Source organism: Nyctereutes procyonoides, unplaced genomic scaffold, assembly GCF_905146905.1.
Source record: "Nyctereutes procyonoides isolate TBG_1078 unplaced genomic scaffold, NYPRO_anot_genome, whole genome shotgun sequence".
Classification (NCBI taxonomy): Eukaryota; Metazoa; Chordata; class Mammalia; order Carnivora; family Canidae; genus Nyctereutes; species Nyctereutes procyonoides.
In genome coordinates this window covers 30,258,766-30,278,527 of record NW_026575159.1, presented here as the reverse complement: position 1 = coordinate 30,278,527, position 19,762 = coordinate 30,258,766, and the positions used below count along the sequence as shown (strand labels likewise).

Genomic DNA, 19,762 nt, shown 5'->3' with positions numbered 1-19,762 from the left:
TTACAGTGAACCAGTAAGAATTTAACCTGGGGTGGGGCGGAGGGGGTTAGCTGGTTTCAGTGAGCTAACTTTAAACTCCTTCAGTCTGGCAAAGAGCTCTAGAGTTAATGAGAGTATTTTAATTGATAAGGACCAAACCCTTCAGTCAGAATGAGCTTTGAGTAGCTTTTGAGTGGCTGTGGCGCTTTTAAAACTTAAACTTTTTTGTTTTTGGTTAAAGATTTTATTTAATTTTAAAGATTCACTTATTTATTTTTAGAGAGAGAACATGTGTGCACGAGCAGGGGGAGGGGTAGAGGGGTAGAGAGAGAGAGAGAGAGAGAGAGAGAGAGAGAATCCTTAAGCAGACTCCTTTCTGAGCATGGTGCCGAATGTGGGGCTGCATTCCACAACCCTATATCATGACCGGAGCCGAAACCCAAAAGCTGGGTACTCAACTGATTGAGCCACCCAGATACCCTAAAGATTTTATTTTTAAGTAATCTCTACACCCATTGTGGGGCTCAAACTCACAACTCCGAGATCAGGAATTGCATGCTCCACTGACTGAGCCAGTGAGGCATCCCTAAAACTTAAACTTTTAAGTTAATTGTATTATTTGAGGAGGGATTATAGGTATTTAGTTAAAAAAAGGGCTTAGAAGGCCATGATGGTCAGGGTAGTTTTCTTGGTTAATAAGACAGGACAGTCACCTCCCAGATCCCAGTCCAGGTTGTCCAGTTTCTTCCCTCATACTCGTGTGATTGCTGCACCCATAACCTCCCAGACAGACCTCACACGAGAGCTTTGCAGGGACTATGAGAACCGTGTAGTCCACTTAGGAGTGAGAGCGGGGTGCTCACGTGTTACTGAGCTGGTCGTGTGTGTGCCCTTTCCAGCCGTGTCAGTTGTGCTCGGCCAAGTGTAGGGCACATGTGGCCATTTTAATCACTGCCCATCTGTGCTGGTTCTTAGATATGTTTCTGCTGTGAAGAAGGTAGATGGATTCAAAACCAAGTGAGAAAAGTTGAGCTGCTTTCCCTAGCACTCCTGTCACCAGGGTGTCTCAGATCAGGATCCCAGTCAGTGCTCTGCAGGGTCCTGCATGGTCCCCGTCAGCCAGAGCGAAATGAGCGCAGCCAGGCTTTGACATGGTGGCAGTATCCAAGTGGAATCTCTACATATAAGCCCTGTTTTGGACACTTTATTCCTGGAATTCTGCTTTCCTGGTATTGGATTCACAGACTAAATGTGGTGTTACTAGTTCTGCAGGGATTCATGCTAAATGAACTATGTGTCCTTTAGGTCAAGTGTCTTGAGTGATTTTTTTTCCCCCTATACGATGCATTTTATAAAAAAGACATTAGATGCTAAGTTTTGAGTTATGGGTGAACACTGGCCGCTTGTTGGGTTACTTCTCTGGGCTGACCATGTCCTTAGAATTCCTTTGCATGTTTCGTAAGTCTTTTATATGATCTGGAATTTCTGGATGAGTCCTATAGAATCACAGATGACATCTCATTTTTAGGTGTGACTGTGGCGTGTAGTAGAAACCAATTTGTGTTGCTAGAAAACAGAATCATTTTACACATGAATAAACTCTAAGGCTCAAATAGATTGTGCCTGGTCTAAGGCTCAGTGGCCTGCTCGCAGCAGGCTTGGGACCCAAGTTTAGTTTCTTTACTCCAGTCCAGATTTGGAGTCTTTGCATCAGTGCCTTTGCTGACTGTCTGTAAATAGGTGTTGCTTTAAGCAGGGGAAGAGAAAGACTTTTGCAGCCTGCTCTGTGTGAGGCACTGTTATAGATGCTTTACATTTATTAGCTTGCTTCGTCCTCAAAATGGCCTGCTACAGTTGGGTGTATCACTTCAGATACTCCTTCTTTACTTGAGTTTGGAATCAATAGAAATAAAGACTTGTTTCAGATATACGGAAGATCCAGTGAACAGCATGGCTCAGGTCTGTCCAGTGTCTAGCAGCGCTGGGTGACTGTATGCCTCTTTCAGAGGGCCAGACCCCTTTTAGCCGCATGGACAGCATAGCAGGGTGTGCCCCTTGCGGACAGAAGGGGCTGAGCATTGCACACCCTGGTTCTCCTTCCAAATTGACCCCCTCCCTTAGGAGGAGTGAGGGAGGGGCATGGTGAGGTCAGGACTGTCCCTCTGCAGATGTCCCTTCCCATGGAAGCATGGAACTAGGGAAAGGAGGTGTCCTCTTCCCCTATGGCATTATCAGGTAGCTGTTATTTTTCCTATTTTATAGGTGGAAGTATTGAGGTGCAGGAGATGAAGTAGTCTGTGCTAGTTGTATAGGGGGTAGGTCCTTCAGACTGTAGTCATGGTCTGTGTATTTTTTTTTAAAGATTTATTTATTTATTCATGATAGACATAGAGAGAGAGAGAGGCAGAGACACAGGAGGAGGGAGATGCAGGCTCCATGCCGGGAGCCTGATGTGGGACTTGATCCCGGGCCTCCAGGATTGCGCCCTGGGCCAAAGGCAGGCGCTAAACCGCTGAGCCACCCAGGGATCCCTCATGGTCTGTGTATTACCCACATTTGCTTCTTAGGGGTACACTGAGAATTGCCTGCAGGGGAGCACCTCTGGGCACAGTGTGTGTTAGCCAGCTTTACGGTTTGCTCATCTTAGATCCAGGGCAGTGTGCAGGTGTTTTTTGAATGCTTGCAAATGGCTAGGGTTGCAGCTATTAGTAATGAGCTGCTTAGGCTTGAGTTTATGACTTTAAATGATTTGGAAGCTGAGTTAGAAATTCAGAAAATTTTGTAGGTGTCTGGGTGGCTCAGTCAACTGAGTGTCTGTCTCTTGATTTTAGCCTTGGTCATAATCTCAGGGTTGTGAGATCCAGCCCTATGTCAGGCTCCATACTCAGCAGGGAGTCTGTTTGGGATTTCTCTCTCTCTCTCTGCCCCTCCTCCTGCTTGAGTGTTCTCTCTCTCTCTCTTTCTCTCAAGTAAATAAATAAATCTTAAAAAAAAAAAATTCCAAGGGAGCCTGGGTGGCTCAGTCCACTGAATGTCTGCCTTCAGCTCAGGTCATGATCTCAGGGTCCTGGGATTGAGCCCGGTGTTAGGCTCCCTGCTTAGTGGGGAGTCTGCTTCTCCCTCTCTCCCTACCCCACTTGTGCTCTCTCTCTCTCTCTCTCTCTCTCTCTCTCTAATAAATAAAATCTTAAAAAAATAAAAAAATAATTGACTTCTGGGAGTTTATTCATTGAATATTTACTGAGGTGATTATTAGATTATTGCACCAGGCACTGGATGCCCAGGTGCCCCTGTCCTGGAGAGCTCACAGCTAAGTTGAAATGGAGAAGAAATTGTAAGTGATTCTGATCCTGTATGAATAAAGTGTAGTGGAGGGGTGCATGCAAAGACAAGGGAGTCAGAGCAGGTGTACAAGATACAGTCCTTGGCTTTGAGGACTTTGGTTTGTAAGCACTGTTTGCGTTCATTGTGGGAAATGGATGAAAGTTGTGTGTAGCCGTGACGGTTCAAGGAGGGGATGTGGGGAGTTGTGAGTGGCTGCTGAGTGCCGTAGGGACGTGTGTGCATAGGGACAGGATTGCACTACGTATCAGGGAGATTCTTTTCAGCTGAGAAAGCAGTGATTTTATGAACTCTATAAGGGAGTCTTTGTACGTCAATATAGGCTAACCTGTGGTGTGGAAGGAATACTAACCCTGAAATATGAGAAAGATTTAACACTTACAACAAGGGTTTATGTCTCACTCACATGAAGTTCGATGCAAGTCGGGCAGTTTTCCAGAGCAGTGATCCAGAGGCTATGTCCATCTCTGCCCCACCTTGCCAATATCTGGCCTCCAGGATCGTTCTGTGATGGAGGGGAGAGGGCTGGAGGCTGGTGCTGCTTCAGAGTGCTTTGTCTTGTGCCAGGGTAACATCCCGTTGTGTGTATGAACCTTAAAGATGCTGAGCATCGCTCACCATTGGGGAGATGCACAAGGAAACCACAGTGAGCTACCCACTCGCACCTGTTACAGTGGCTGTCATCAGGGAGATGAAAGGAGGTGGGGAAGGGGACCTCGTGCACTGCTGCTGGGAGTGCAGATCAGTCCGGCCACCGTGGAGTTTCCTCAGGACATTAACAGTAGACCTACCCTATGAACCACTAATCCTAACTCTTGGGTATGTATCCAAAGGGAATGAAAACAGGGTCTTAAGGAGATGTCTATACCCCCATGTTTATCACAGCATCATGCAAGATGGCCAAGACGTGGAAAGAACCCAAATGCCCATCATCAGATGAATGGATAAACATGCATAGAAAAGGGGCACCTGGCTGTTGGTGGAGCATGTGACTCTTGATCTCAGGGTTGTGAGTTCAAGCCCCACCTTGGGTGTAGCAGTAAAAAAAAAAAAAAAAAAAAAAGAAAGAAAAGGAAAAAAAAATCTTTTAAAAAAGTGAAAAAAAAGCATCCTAAAGGGGCTGATAGGAAAATAAAATGAAAAACAAACAAAGGGCTCAGTCCCAGGGGGACATGCATGATTCCCTCCCAACCCACTGGCCTTACCTTCCTGTGAGGAGGCTATAGACACAGAGGCAAGAGTGCTGGCAGGGTCACCACTGGGCTACTTGGTGTCCCCACCTCGGGACATTCCAGATCCTAACCCTATTTGCCTAGGTGATCATGGGAGGGGGTCACAGATGCTGTGGTTTAAGAGTGTACTGTCTCCTGCTGTCACCAGCTTCCAGCCATGCAATTTGGGCAATTTATTGTCCCTCTGTGTTGGTTTCCTGATTGATGATGTGAGGCGATAGTAATAGAAGCCAAGCTAGGAAGGAGGTTGGGATGTTTCATTGAAATGATACATGTGAGGTAGTGAGCAGGGGCCTGGGCGTGCTCAGGTGTACAGATTGGTAGATGCCAAATAAAGGGGAGCTGGCCAATCTGAGCATGAGTGGTGATGGGTGCACCCCTACAGCTAGGAGAGCAGTTTAAGGGACAGGCTGTGCTGGTGGGGAGTCAGCCTTTCTCTTCAGTGAAGCAGACGGTGCTGTTAACCTCTGTACGGGACCCGTCGGCCCTTACAGTCAGGTGCTGCTGTCCTGTGCCTGAGGGCGAGCCCACCCCGAGGGATGCAGGCAGCGACAGAAGAGAATCTGCCTTGCTGAGTGGTAGGTACTGAAGCCTTGACTTGAACCCTCACGATAGTTTGTGAGGGAGGACCCTGTGTGCATTCTGGAGGTGAGGAACCTGAGCGTAGGAAAAGGCAGGGCGCTCGTCCACAGGCGTACAGCTGAAGCAGTGCAGGCCAGATCTCAGCCCGCTCCTTGTGGCCGCCGCAGCTGGTGGCGGGGAGCAGCTGCTGCCCAGGGTGGACCTGAGTGACCACGTGCAGTGATTTGCTGCTTTGTCCTGCTGAACGGGAGTGCTTTTCCCTCTGCTGTGGGATTTACTGTTTTTCTGACACACGGTATTTCATAGTATTTATGCTGAAACCACGCTAACAAGGCAGTTGAAGTATTTTTGTTCCATTTGAAACAATAGGCGAGTGAAGCTGTTGAACCTTCCTGCCAGCCTCCGGCCACAGAAGATGAAAAGCTTGCTGGGTCAGAACGTGTCAACCAAGAGCCCCTTCATCTACTCACCAATTATTGCACACAACCGTGGAGAAGAGCGCAACAAGAAAATAGGTAGGCCCGTTCATCCTGGCTTCGCCTGGCCACCAGTGACTGGTCTAGGTTCCCCTTTGTTCATGCATGTGAACAAAGGCTCCATCTCATTTTATCCAGTTTGCTGCCATTGTCACAACTTTGACCCTATATCTGATTTTTTTTTAAATCGATTTCATCAAAGGTGAGTTCTGCGGAAGTTCTAGAAACCAGAAGACCTCTGTTACCTAGACTGAAGCAGACAAGAAGACAGTGGTCATTGGAGCCCAGCATGGCTTCGGGATCATCCGGGATGAGACTTGACTGGGACATAGGGACAGTGCATTGTGTTCTCTATTGTGCACTGGCAGCCCTGGCTTTGCGTGCAAGCTGGAGATCCGGTGGTTCAGCAGGGCCACGTGCAGCTATGTTTTGGGGTCGAGCAGGAGCCAGCACTCATTCTTGAGAATCTGTAACATACTTTTCTGTGTGCCGAGCTCCCTGCTGGGTCCCAGCCCTGCCTGCTGCCTTCCTCCCTCTCCGTGGACCCAGGGCTTATGTGCTACCCTCTCTGTCCCTCCCGAGGCCTGGCCCAGAAGCAGGCCTCGTTCTCTGCCAGCTCCTCCTTCCTTGGGTCCCTGACATTTTGAGATAATGCGCTGATCATTGCCAGACACGAGCCTATGTGTCGTATTGTTGAAGTGAAAGGGAGAGGCCTGTCCCTGGTGGGTACTTGCTGATTCTCTCTTAGGAGTTTCAATACGAGATCGGAGGAGCTTTTGTCTCTGCTTTTGAAATGCAGTGCTTTCTCCTCCTTCTGTTTTATTTCTGCTTGTAATCTCTGCAGCCTGAATGCAGCAGAAAGGCGGCCTGACTTCACAAGGCCTTTCTTCCCAGGGTATAGGTGTCCTTCCACACTTGCAGTACCACCCACCTGACAACTTGGACCGTGGCCCTCCGTGACCTGGCCTGTCATGCAGCACTCTGCCTGCCTCTCTGTTCTCCTGCCTCTCTTACCGACCCCTGCCCCCCAGACCCAGGTGCCTGGATCCTTGCTGGTCTTTGAACATAGCAGTGTTGGTGCGGTCCCAGGGCTTGATGCTGCCTCTGCTGTCTGCCCAGGCTCACTCCCCACATCTCCAGAGGGGTCTTCTCTGATCCCTGCACTCACAGGGCTGTCCCTTCCAGGACTCTGTGCCTTCGAGACCTAGTTCTCTTCCATGTTCATCCATTTCTCTTTCCCTTCCCTCCGTTTACTCACTGCTGTACCAACAGCTGCTAGAAGAGTGTTGTACAGAAGGAATGGGGTAGATATTATGACCCCCATTTTACAGAAAGGGATGCTGAGATTCAGGGAATTCAAACAAAATTTTTAATTACTATTTTTAGATTATTTATTTATTTATTGAAATAGAGAGCAAGCAAGTGAGTGCACATGCAAGCACATGCAGAAGGAGCAGTAGGAGCAGTAGTCAGAGGGAGAGGGAGAAGCATACTCCCCAAGCCTGACCCAGGGCTTGATCCCAGGATTCCGGGATCATGACTTGAGCCGAAGGCAGATCCTTAAGTGACTGAACCACCCAGGTGCCCTGAGATTCAGGGAGTTCAAATGACTTGCTGAAGAACTCAGAGCATGCCTTGGCTCATGATGCATTTCGTGCTTGCTGGCTGGCATCATGGAGTTCAAGGTCAGAGGGACAGTGTGAGCCTTACACACATCACGTGGTCTCAGTGAAAAGTTCTTACATTAACGCCAGCACTAGAATTCCTTAGCATCTGGAAGGATCTCATAATAAGCCTTATTCACAATTAGTAGGTTATCTGAACACCTTAAAAATACAGTGTTTCCTAAGAGGAGTTTGTTCCAAAGACAGAGGGCATAACGGGTAGGAGTACTACGCAGACCCTGTGCTCTCCTGGAATGGCAAACATTTCTTTGTTCGAGGGTGTCATAGTTCAGCTCATTTAGTTTCCTTAGTGTTTTTGGAGGAAGTATGGTTTTCTCCAGTGCGCAGAGTGAAACATAACACATGGTCCCTGCCCTCCACAGGTTTTCCGGGTCAGTATAGGCTGGCAGACAGGGCAGAAACAGGAGAAGTAGCATGTGAAGATGAGATGCAGGGCAGGTTGCCTAACAGTGTAGAACTGTCACCAGCAGGGCCTGCTGGCTTACCTGCTGAGCTTGGACGAACAGTAAGGACTGGACCAGCTGGGAGCGGGGGCGCCTCCAACCTGGGAAGGCACCCTGGGGGCTTGCTTGATGGTGATGTTGTCTCTTGAGGAGCACGATGTGGCTTGTGGGGGCTCTGGTTCTTCATTATGTAAAACAAGAAAATAAAGGAGGAAATACGGAATAATGTCCTTGAAAAATACCACCAGATTGTAAATTGAGATGTTTCTGAAATTAGGAGCCCCAAGTATGTAGCATACTACACTATAGTCTCTGTGTGTGTGTGTGTGTGTGCATATGTGCATGTGCATATGTCTGCATTGGTTCAGCCATCAGTAAACCCCCATTGAGTTTCTCCCATGTGCCGGGCAAGTGGCAGCCCTGGCCTTGTGGTTCTAATGGTGACAAGGCAGTCATGGTCACTGCCCTCATGAAGTGTTGGTAGAGTTGGAGGGAAGTATTAAGTAGTAATTTCAAGCCGTAGTAAGTATAAGGAAGTGGACCAATACAGAAAATAATGACTAGTTTTAGTTAGTGCCATTAAATAAAGATTGGCTGAAGTGGAGAAAAATATCCTCTTACATGGTATGGAATCCTCGCCTTTCCTTAGCTTTAAATATATCTTACATATTTAAAATGATGAGATTTTGAGTTTTCTCTGACAGTGTTGGAATGGTTTCCGTTTGCGTCTGGGAAATGATTTTGCTCGTTTGCTCTTGCATCTGTCACGCAGGCACGGATTCCTACTGCTGTGTGTCAGGCGTTGTAAGGGGTACGAAAGCCAGTCCACACAGATGTTGACCAGCAGCCCATACTGCTGCTCGGTCCCCTGCCCACTGTTCTCACTGTGCTGCTTGGGCTAAAAGCCTGAAAATGACGTTTCCCCTGACTCCCTGCCAGCCAGATGCTATGGGGTGAAGGTTCAGGAAGGCAGGGGCCCCCTGGTGGTGGCCGCGGTGCCAGGCACTATGGCTCCTCCTGCGTTGGTGCTGGGGGGGCCGTGGCAGCGGCTCCACGTCCGTGGTCCACCAGTGGCCTGCATCTGATAAGGGGCCAGTAACGGCCAGTGAGTGTTCATTAACGTGAATGAGCGACCAGCTAGCCGCAAGTGTCTCCTGGTTGTTAGGGGAGGAGGCCCGACTAAGTAGGCGTTTGTGGTGAAAGTTTGTCTTTCACATTCTGGTTTCAGTCTGTTGATTTTGAGATGGCTCGACCTCACCACCCCCAGCCTGGGCCTGTGTGGGTGCAGCTCCAACCGCCCCCCGCCAATCCCCACTAAAGCCAGTCCTGCCTCTCTATGTATTTATTTTTTCCTCTCCAAGTTTCAATTGTTGAGGCTTCACTTATGAAAGTAACACCCTGCATGTGCTGCAGAGGGCTTAAACAAACCTTACCCAGGGATTTGCATAACTACACAACGCTGCAGGCATTATATCCTCATTTGACAAATGAGAAAATTAAGACTGAGCGTATGTAAATGACCTGCCCTAGGTAGGACAGCTAGTGAGTGCACAGCTCAGTCTCCAGCCGTGGTTTACAAGTCAAAGCTCAGGGATTTCTTTCTTTATAATATGGCTCCTCATCCCCATGAAAAGCACCTGCTCATCCGGGCTGAGGTAAAATTCAGTGGATGATGCAAGATTTTTTTCTAAAATATAATAGAAGCCTCGGCCAAAATGCATGTTATTTGTTGAATACCCACGGGTAGGAAAATGTAATTTATATTCTGTGGCTTCTAATATGTTTTCTGCAGCATTCTCATCAGTGAAGACCTGCCTAGAGGTTTGAAGAATCACACATCTTTAACCTAAAATTCCAATATCTATAAATGAATCTTTGTGTATAATTGGAGGAGTTATCATCACAGCAGGGGACATAGAGTGTTTGAGAAGGAGAAGCCCCTGGGGGCAGTTTTTGAGACCGTCTGCACTCTAATTTGGAATAATTTACCCATCTTCTGTCTCCCTCTTGCTAGCGTTGCCACTGCCGCCGTTCAGTCTGTGCAGAGGTGATTGTGGCTCACGTCCTGAGCTTGAGTACGGGGGTGGGGGTGGGGTGAAGGGTTTTCTGTGATTTGTGCTAGGACTTTGTGGCATGGCCAGGCTCAGTGCCACCCCGGAGGCCGTGTGGTGGCCTGCACAGGCCCCGGCTGTCAAGTGGCCGTGGGCCATAGCTTGGCCCTGAAGCCTCCCGCTCATCACCTCGGACAAGATTGTGCTTGCTCATGTACAGTGAGAGAAGAGACGCCAATGCACAGGGTTCTTCTGAGGGTTGGGAGAGGTAATGGTCCTAAAGGAGCTGGCAGCTGTGGAGAGAAGGTTCTGGATAGCAGTTGCGTGCACTGTCCTAGGTGCTGGGGCTGCAGCGAGAAATCAGGGGCGCTTCCCGCCAGCCAGGTCCCTCCAGGTTGGACAAAGAGTGTGGTGTGGCTCAGAGTGGGGAGGGCCTGATGCTGGGCAGGTGTTGAATAGCCACCCACTGCTGTTCCCTCTATGGTTTCTAGGATAGAATCTCAAGGAAGGGCGTCCACCATGGGATCTGACTGCTGAGGCCTGGAGTGGAGATGGTCTTCTTTCAGACAAAAGTAATCATGTCATTAGTGATGCAATCAGTGATTTATCTTAGACTTATTTTTTTAAAAGATATTATTTATTTATTCATGAGAGACAGAGAGAGGCAGAGACACAGGCAGAGGGAGAAGCAGGCGCCCCACAGGGAGCCTGATGTGGGACTCGATCCCAGGACCCCGGGATCATGCCCTGAGCCGGAGGCAGACACTCAACTACTGAGCCACCCAGGCGTCCCTAGATTTACCTTTAGTAGAGTAGGAGCATGCAAGTATAAATGGTTCCTTTCAGAACCCCAGGAAAATGATATTTTAAATGATGATTTTTTTTTTTTTTTTACCATGACAGAGAAAACAAATGGTTCCTTAGCTGTCAGGCAGAGCAACCTGTTAAAATAGGTGATGTTTTCTTTCTTTCTTTCTTCTTTCTTTTTCTTTCTTTCTTTCTTTAATATTTTATTTTATTTTTTATTTATGATAGTCGTGCACAGAGAGAGAGAGAGAGAGAGAGAGAGAGAGAGAGGCAGAGACACAGGCAGAGGGGGAAGCAGGCTTCATGCACCGGGAGCCCGACGTGGGATTCGATCCCTGGTCTCCAGGACCGCGCCCCGGGCCAAAGGCAGGCGCCAAACCGCTGCGCCACCCAGGGATCCCCCTCTTTCTTTCTTTCTAAAAAGATTTGATTTATTTATCTGAGAGAGAGAGAGACATGCGCACACAAGCAGGGGGCCGGCAAGCAGAGGGAGAAGCAGACTCCCTGTTGAGCAATGAGCCTGATGTGGGACTGATCCCAGGACCCTGAGCCGAAGGCAGGTGCTGAACTGGCTGAGCCACCCAGGCGCCCAACATGTGATGTTTTCTTTGTTGGTGTGAGGGCCTGGGTGCTACTGCTGGAGCCAGCATGGGCTCAGAGAGGCTATGAAGAGCCAGGTGGAGGCACAGTGTGCTCTAGAGAGTGGCTTCTATGAGCCTGCCCTCGGGAGTTCTCCTGCCTGAGGGCCCAGGAGGCCCGGTAAGGAGGGGTAGAAGGGAGGAGGCAGGAGGCCTGGGGCCCTGGAGCCAGCAGTAACAGAGCAGCACAGGGCAGAGAGCTCAGACCTTGGCAGCCTTGCGTCTGGCTCTCAGTTACCACGTTGAGGAAGGCCATTCAGCCTGCAGGGCCTGCTCCTTGTTTGTGAAGGAGGATGTCCTTGCTCTGCTGTCCACTTCCCTGCATTGACATCAGGCTTAAATGAGTATGTGGTTGTGCAAGCAATTTTACAACTAACTGACCTGCTGGGCTGTTTCTTTACTTTATGCAGTTTGAGGGTGCCAGCTGTGGACTGCGTGTCACGGTGTGCATAGCCGGCCTCTGTACAGGGTTTGGTGCTAAGTGTTTGCAGTGGTGTCTTTATGAAAGCTGAAGAATTCTAGCCAGTTCCACTGATTACTACTCTCTCTCTTTTTTTTTTTAAGATTTTATTTATTTATTCATGAGTGACACACAGAGAGGCAGAGACATAGGCAGAGGGATAACCAGGCTCCCTGCAGGGTGCCCGATGCGGGACTAGATCCCAGGACCCTGGGATCATACCCTGAGCCCAAGGCAGATGCTCAACCACTGAGCTACCCAGGCGCCCTGATTACTACTCTGTATCAACTCCGGAAAACCCTTTTAACACCAGTGTCTGTACTAGATATGAATTTGAGTTTACAGTCCTGAGCTTAAATCCCCATGGCCCTACTTAGTAGCTGTGTGATTCCCAGGCACATTTTAAAAAAAATCTAATTAATTAATTAATTAATTAATTAGAGAGAGAGAGAGAGAGAGAGAGAATGAGCAGGAGGGAGAAGCAGCAGTGGACTCCCCACTGAGCAGGGAGCCCGATGTGGGGCCTCTATCCAGGACCCTGGGGTCATGACCTGAGCTGAAGGCAGATGGTCAACTGAATGAGCCTCCAAGGTGCCCCTCCCAGGCACATTTATTTAACTTGTCTGGACCTCAAGTGTCCACCCTGTAGCAATGCGGATGATAATACTGGTCTCATAGATGGTGATGAAAAGTAATGAGATAAACTGCTTGACGGTGCCTCATGCTGGATACATGCCTAACACATGTTAATTATTTTTGAAGTTCCTTGTGGTTTGCCTAATGGGGTGTCTTGAAGTAGAGGGCAGTGGAAGGTGGAGGTGAGCACTGCTTTAGTTTTCTGTGCTTTTAACAAGTTACTGCAAGCTTACTGGCTTAAAACAACACTGGTTTATTTTCTCACTGTCTCTGTGGGTCAGGAGTCTGGCACATGTTAGCTTGGCCTGCTGCTCAGGGCCTCACAGGTGTCAGCGGGGACCGTGTCCTCATCTGGAGGCTTGACTAGGGTAGGATCTGGGTCAGGTTCCCCTAGGTTGTTCTTTGTTCACTTCCTGTGGTTGTACACCCGAGGCCCCTGATCTCTTGCCGCCTGTCAGCCAGGACCCTCCCAGCCCACTGAGGCCCTCTCTGATCATGCCACTATGGCCTCCTCCATATACCCCCATATACCCATATACCTCCATATACCCATGCTTTGAATCTCTTCACTCGGGAAGCGTGTGGTCCCTCTGAAGGGCTCACTTGGTTAGATCAGCCACTCCCAGGACTCCCACTGATGAACTCGAAGCCAAGTGATTTGGGACGTTTATGCAAAATCCCTTCACATAATCTAATCTCCATATTCACACTCAGGGGGAGAGGGTTACACTGGGCGTGTACACCGGGGCTGGGGGTCTTGAAGGTCATCTCAGAATTCTACCTTCCATAAGTGTTGGACTGCAGCTGACCTGGGAGTGACCTGGGAGAGGAAGCCACCATCTTCTCTCGTGTTCTTCGGGAGGGGACAGGGGAGTCACTCTGTATGCCACTTAAAGTTGACTGCAGACCATCTTCCTAAGTAGCAGCCTCTGGATCAGTGAAGGCTGTGTGACTCACGGGTCCACACCAGGAGCAGTGCTGTTGAGGTTGATTTCAGTTTTGCAAGGTTGCATTTGGCACACTAGCACACTGGCATGAATTCAGCCAGCTAAAGATGGCAAGAGCATCCAAGGGGCAGTGATGACTTGCTTTGTTTTAGAGGAGGCTACAGTTACACCAGCTTTGAATTTTCATCTAAAGATGACCATAATGCCCACTGTTTCATTGGAAAAATAAATTGCCAGAGGAGTAATCTGAAACTGTGTGAAATATGCAGAAACACCAACTAACACAGAGATTCTTTTCTAGATTTCCAGTGGGTTCAAGGAGACGTGTGTGAAGTGCAGCTGATGGTATACAACCCAATGCCATTTGAACTCCGAGTTGAAAACATGGTATGTATCACCCCGAAACTAAGCTTTTTACTTAACATTTGAGGTGCATATCCTGTGATATCTGTCTGTTTTTATATTTGTTTTGCCAAAGAGTATAAGGGTTTTGTGAAGGAAGACCACGTCCTGTCACTCCTGTGTCTTTACTGCTTGGTGCTCAGTGTTCGAACCAGAGAACAGATGCTTCTGATCTGAACACACAGCAAGTTTACCTGGTGGGATGTGAGATTTGAAATAATCATGTTGAAATTTACATGAGATTAGTACAGGTTACAGGTATATGTTATGTCGGCTGCTCAGTATCAGCCTTACTTTATTGCTACATGATGATACGATGATCAAGGCCTGAGGGAATTGCAAGCTCTGTAGAGTAGGGGAATAAATTATTGCACCAGCAGTGTGAGGTTCCTCTTGGGCTTGAAATCTAGTGTTCTGTTTCTGTCTTTTGTGTAGGGCATTAAAGGCTCGCTTTTTAGTGGGGCCCACTGGGGCTGCTCACCTAATTCCATAGTCCATGGCAGGAGATGTGTACTGGCTCTCCAAGCGAATTCTAACGTTTCCGGACCTGAACCACTCACCTGCCTTGAGGGTCCCGTTTCTCAAGTCTTCTCTGTCCTTATTATTATGTAGTGTTTCTGGGTGCTGTGGGTCACTACCTAGCACCGTGTGTTGTTACGTGGCGCTGCTGAGTGCTATATGTTGTTACCTAATACCACGTATTAGTATATAGTATCGATTTGTGACTTTTTCAGAAACTTGCAAAGGACGATTTTGAGATAGTTCATGTTTTCCTTTAGAGTTTTGTGACTCATGTTCAAGGTAAGGGGTGGGCTTTTTGTGAAGGTATCTTGCTGAGTGCTCATGCCCTGTGTAAGGCCATGAGTAAAGCACTTGGAGGACCTGGTCCCTGCTGTGGTCAGTGCTGTGGGTACATTGGGTGCTCCAGGGCCCACATAGAGAGTTGCAAAGGCTTCCCCAGGAGAGACAGGGCTCAACTGAGAATACAAGGATGAGTAGAAATTCACCAAGCAGACTGGTGGTTCTTAAAGGTGATGATTAATTAGGCTCTCAGCATGAAGCATAGGTTCCCAAAATTCAGTAGAGCTCTGAGAAGCTCAACTGAATGTCAAGGCTATAGCCCTGAGGTCACTCAGAGAGCAAGCCAGTGGGGAGGAGTGTTGTCCTTCTCCTGTTGTGCAAGAAACTGCCAGCTTTAGGGCTCGGCTCTTGGGTCAGGCCTTCTAATGACTTTCTGTCTCTTGGCCTGAACAGGGAATAATTGTTTAAAGGATTTTCCCCAAAATGCCTTGAGTATCAGATACTTGCTGCTCTTTCTAACACCTTTTTCGTCTTAAAAAGTAGCTTTTAGGAGTGCCTGGGTGGCTCAGTTGGTTAAGACTCAACTCTTGATTTTGGCTCATGTCATGATCTCAGAGTTGTGAGATAGAGAGCCCTGTGTTGGGCTCCAACGTGCAGCCTGCTTAGGACTCTCCCTCTCCCTCTGCCTCCTCCTACTCTCCAGTGCATGTTGCTCGCTCTCTCTCTTTCAAAAAAGTAGCTTTCATTTTTATCTGGTTTATAAGTAGCCTGTGCTTTTAAATAAAAAGTTAGGAAGAATAAAGAATAAAAAAAATTGCCACTAGAAGGTAGCCCACAAATCATGGTCAGAATTTGAAAAATGAAATTATGAAATATTTCAAGCATGGGAAATGTTAACAGGGAATAATAAACACTCTGAGAATCCACCATCCACATTTAGCGACTGTTGACGGCTGGTCACATTTGCTTCGGCTATTTTAAGAAGAGATAACATGCCAGTACGTTTTGCCTGGAGACAGTCGTCATCTCCTTGCTTCTGTGCTTGCACTCTTGCCCACCGCCCCATCCTTCATGTAGATCATTTCATGCTTTTGCTCGAAATGTGGGCTCAGGTATGTTCACTATTGCTAGAGCGCCTGCTTCTGGGTGCTTTCTGTAGACCGAGTGAGGAAAAGCGTGCATGTGTGTACACGTAGACACGTACTTACATATATATCCACACACGCACACACACCTGTGCCCGTACACACATGTGCTGCCACCAGCTCTAGCCCACTTCTGCAGGGTCCTCTGTTCCCTTTGCCTCGTTCACACCTGTGTCCTTTCTGCCAGTGTGAGAACTGAGGTCCCAGCACATGACGCTGGCTTGCTTACTCAGTCGAGGGCCTCTCCTTAGTGCGTGTCCCTGCTCTGACAAGGTGGCAGGCTGCTGGGGGCGGGGGAGAAGGCGCTCTTATGTCATTAGCTTTGTTCCCAGGCAGTAGACGTTTTTGATCTCTTAGTGAATGGTGTTTTTGTATTTTATTTTCTAATATTTTTTATTGTCAGATGATAGAAATACCTTTGCTTTCTTTTTTTTTCAATTTTTATTTATTTATGATAGTCACACACACACAGAGAGAGAGAGAGAGAGAGGGGCAGAGACACAGGCAGAGGGAGAAGCAGGCTCCATGCACCGGGAGCCCGACGTGGGACTTGATCCCGGGTCTCCAGGATTGTGCCCTGGGTCAAAGGCAGGTGCCAAACCGCTGCGCCACCCAGGGATCCCCCCTTTGCTTTCTTAATGCTGACTTTTTAACTTTGCTAAATGCTCTTGCCAGTTCAAGTTCCATTATAGATTCCAATAGGGCTTTTTATGTTTACAGTTTTGTTTTTTGTGAGTAACTGTCTACATGTCTTTCATTCCTTTTCTCTTGCCTATTGTACTGGGTAGGATTTCTGTTACTGTGTGAAGTGCTGAGCTCTTACACCCCTTCAGTGTTTACAGTCATGCAGCAGCTCCTAGAAGCCAGGGAACCTGTCTTGCTCCCTGTCAAGCATAGCCTGACACGTTGTGAAATGAATTAATAATTCATAGATGCATTGAGGGATGATAATTGATGATATATTTCCATACTTCATTTTTTAAGATTATTATTTACCTATTTTACTTTTTCTTTACATTTACATTCCAGTTTGGTAAAGCAGCAAAAAGCAAATGTGTAAAATACAGCAGGCAGGACTAACAGCAAGATGGAGTCATTGTTCAGACACCCCCAGGGCTCTCTGTTTCAAAGTTGGTTGTGGTAGGCACGCCTCTGGTGTCTCCACAGCTCTCTGTCCCTTCAGAAAGGCTGCGCATCACCGTCCTCACCCTGGCAGTCCTGGGGCTTGCCTGTGAGCAGGTGCACTCTGCCCCAGGGACCAGCAAAGCAAGGTGGGGTTTGCAGAGGGTGGGCCATGCTTGCTCACACTGCTCTTGCTTGCTCTAGGGGCTCCTCACCAGTGGAGTGGAGTTCGAGTCTCTCCCTGCGGCGCTCTCTCTTCCTGCTGAATCTGGTCTTTACCCAGTGACGCTTGTTGGGGTCCCACAGACGACTGGAACCATTACTGTGAATGGTAAGGAGACGCGGTTTCTGATTTCCATTCGTGCATGACTGCTGACTCTCTGTCCTGCCCCCTGAGGCCTGTCACCGGTCACCCGGTGTTGGTCTTAAACGATTCAAGGATGATGGCGAGATTGCATTTCTTAGAGCCATGGCATGGAAGGGAATGGCTTTGAGTGCACGGGACTCACAGCGTTCCCTTTAGTGGAAGGGTTCTGCTCTGTGCCAGGCCTCCTCTCCCCCATTGTCACCGTCCCTGTCCTGCTGACCTCTTCTAGGGGCACTGCAGATGTACCAGCAGGCTCCCTGCTGTAGTCAACCCTCTGACTCCCTGGCTTCCTCTCTCCCCCTGGTCACACCTCTTCAGAGGTCCATGTGTATGTGCAGAATCCGCTGGCCCCCTCTCTGTTGGGTGTCTGACCCTCTGTGTCCTTGATTTGTCCTTATCGCTCCACTAAAACTGCTGTCTCCAAGTCCCTAGCTAACCCAGTTTGTTTGCCTTTGCTGCTCAGCCACCTTGGGCACTGCCGCACACCTGCCCTTGTGGGCGCTGCCCTCTGGTTTCTGTGAGACACCCCCCTACTCCCCTGTGTGTGCAGCAGTCTGCAGATGCTGCCTCTATACGCGCCTCCCCTGGATGGTATTCCTCAGGCCAGGCTCAGTCCTTCCCCCTTCTTCCTCCCCATTCCCTCTTCTCTTTCTCCCTTCCCCCTCAGTGGGCTATCTCTAGGCAGTCTCAGCCTCTCAGTGACTTTTCTGGCTTCAAGGCTCATCTATATGCTGCTGATTCCCAGGGCCACACTCCACCCAGACCCCTTCCTATGCTGCTGATTCCCAGGGCCACACTCCACCCAGACCCTTTCCTGAACCTGCAGAATCAGTGGCTAACCAGCCATCCCCTTGGCTGCCTCGTGGGCACTTCACTGCACCCAGAGGGCTCCCCACCAGCTGCCCCTGTCCCATGGGCCCAATCTCCATGAGGGTGTCACCATCCTGCCCAAAGCAGGGCTTCATAGGGCATGCTCACCCCCGGCTGTCTCTCATCAGCCCTATGCCTGCTTCTCCCATCTGCCTCCGAGGGCACTCAGAGCCTGCAGAATGGGACCCTCTAAGGGTTTGTCACAAAAGCAACAGGGCACCTCTTTCTGCATCGTCTTGGTGGCTGGTGAGTCCATTCTCCATACTGCTGACAGTGGCCTTTTTGCAGCACACATCTGGCCATGTTATCTCTTAACTGGAGGTCTTGGTACCTGTCCACGCATGGCCCATCAAGCCTAGATCCCTTAAAGGCAGCTTTGGAGCTCTCTCGGTGTGATCTGGCCCTGCGACGTCTAGTGTCCCTCCCCTCCTCTTGAGTCACATGTCCCTCTCATAGGCTCCTTGCAGTTCTGGAAACCTGCCCAGCTTTCTGAGCTTTGCCTTTGCTTTTCCTTCTATTGGTGTGCTTCCAGACTTGGCTGGTTCCTGTGCTTCTCTTAGCTCAGACTTCCTTTCCTCTTGGAGACTGTCCTCAGCTTCTCTGGGTTGGGTTAGGTGTCCTGCTTGGCGCTCCTGTGATGATCTGTGCGTGTGTCCCTCCAGGCCACTGGTTGTGGTTGCTCACTGGCCTTGTCTGTCTTGTCACTCTCTGGTGTGTGGTAGGTCTTCAGTAGATACTTGGTGGCTGAAAGAAGAGACAATTCTGGGAAAAGGGTGAAGTCTGGTGGGTGAGGTGGGCGTCATGCTGGTTAGGACACATTGCAGCAGGCACTGAGAGGAACCAAGCACATGACTGGTGGGAACATGGGGAGAGGTGACCCAGAAGGGGAGAGTGGGTCGAGAAGGACTTTCTCCTACTAAGTGACCCTGACTTTTGAAGGCCACCTAGAAATTATCCAAATGAATGGAGTGGGGAGCAGGGGGGTTCCAGGCACACAGAACAAGTGGTCCAGAACTCTGTGGAGTGTTGGGGAACTGGGGGCAGCTCTAAGGAATTGATCCAAGGCAGAGGGATGGTAGTGGCAAGGCTGGCAATGTGGACAGAGGGCAGATGCAGAGGGCTAGGGGGTGCTGGCTTTTTCTCCCAGGGGCTGCATTTCATTAGAGGAGAGATACAGTCAGAGGGTAGTGCAGGGGGACTCCCAGGAACTGTGAGGAGTACAGGCTGCAGATGGGCAAGACCATGGGCAAGGAGGCCAATTAGAAAGCTGTTCGCATAATCCAGGGATGAAATGACCAAGGTAGAGCTGCAGCTCCTGCAGGAGTGGAATAAAGGAGATAGGTGAGGAAGGAAATAATTAGTACTGACAGGCTGACCTAACCAATAACCCACACCTGGATGAAGAGTGGGAGCCTTAGTAACTGAGCTCTGAGATGGTACAGACCAGTCCTGCTCATTTTTGGCACACCTTCTCTACGAAGTGGAAAGGGCTGACCGTGTATTACCAGAAATATCAGTGGACATAACCGATGGTTTGTCATCAGGTTTTGAATTTCTTTACATTCCTCCTCAGCAATAGGTAAGAAAAGGAAGATGACCGATTTTAATTAAGAAATGGAAAACAAAGATTGCTTAGGCGAAACCACATTATGTCAGGTTTTCTGGAAAGGAAAATAGGAGGGGGCATATTGCCAGATGTGGGCTTCAGTGGAGGAACATGTTTGCAAGTTAAATTAAGTCTTTTAAGAAACATATTTCAAAAGGAAGGAAGCGTGGG

At 48.9% G+C, this 19,762-nt stretch overlaps 1 protein-coding gene across 1 annotated transcript in view; it reads left to right on the top strand.

The window, feature by feature from the left end:
* Nucleotides 1-19,762, top strand: part of TRAPPC9 (trafficking protein particle complex subunit 9) — a 542,263-nt gene that overhangs the window by 104,906 nt on the left and 417,595 nt on the right. The window contains exons 13-15 of the mRNA XM_055314325.1: nt 5,505-5,650; nt 13,580-13,665; nt 16,953-17,079. Coding sequence (XP_055170300.1) covers nt 5,505-5,650; nt 13,580-13,665; nt 16,953-17,079 — 359 coding nt within the window. The remainder of the gene's footprint in view (nt 1-5,504; nt 5,651-13,579; nt 13,666-16,952; nt 17,080-19,762) is intronic.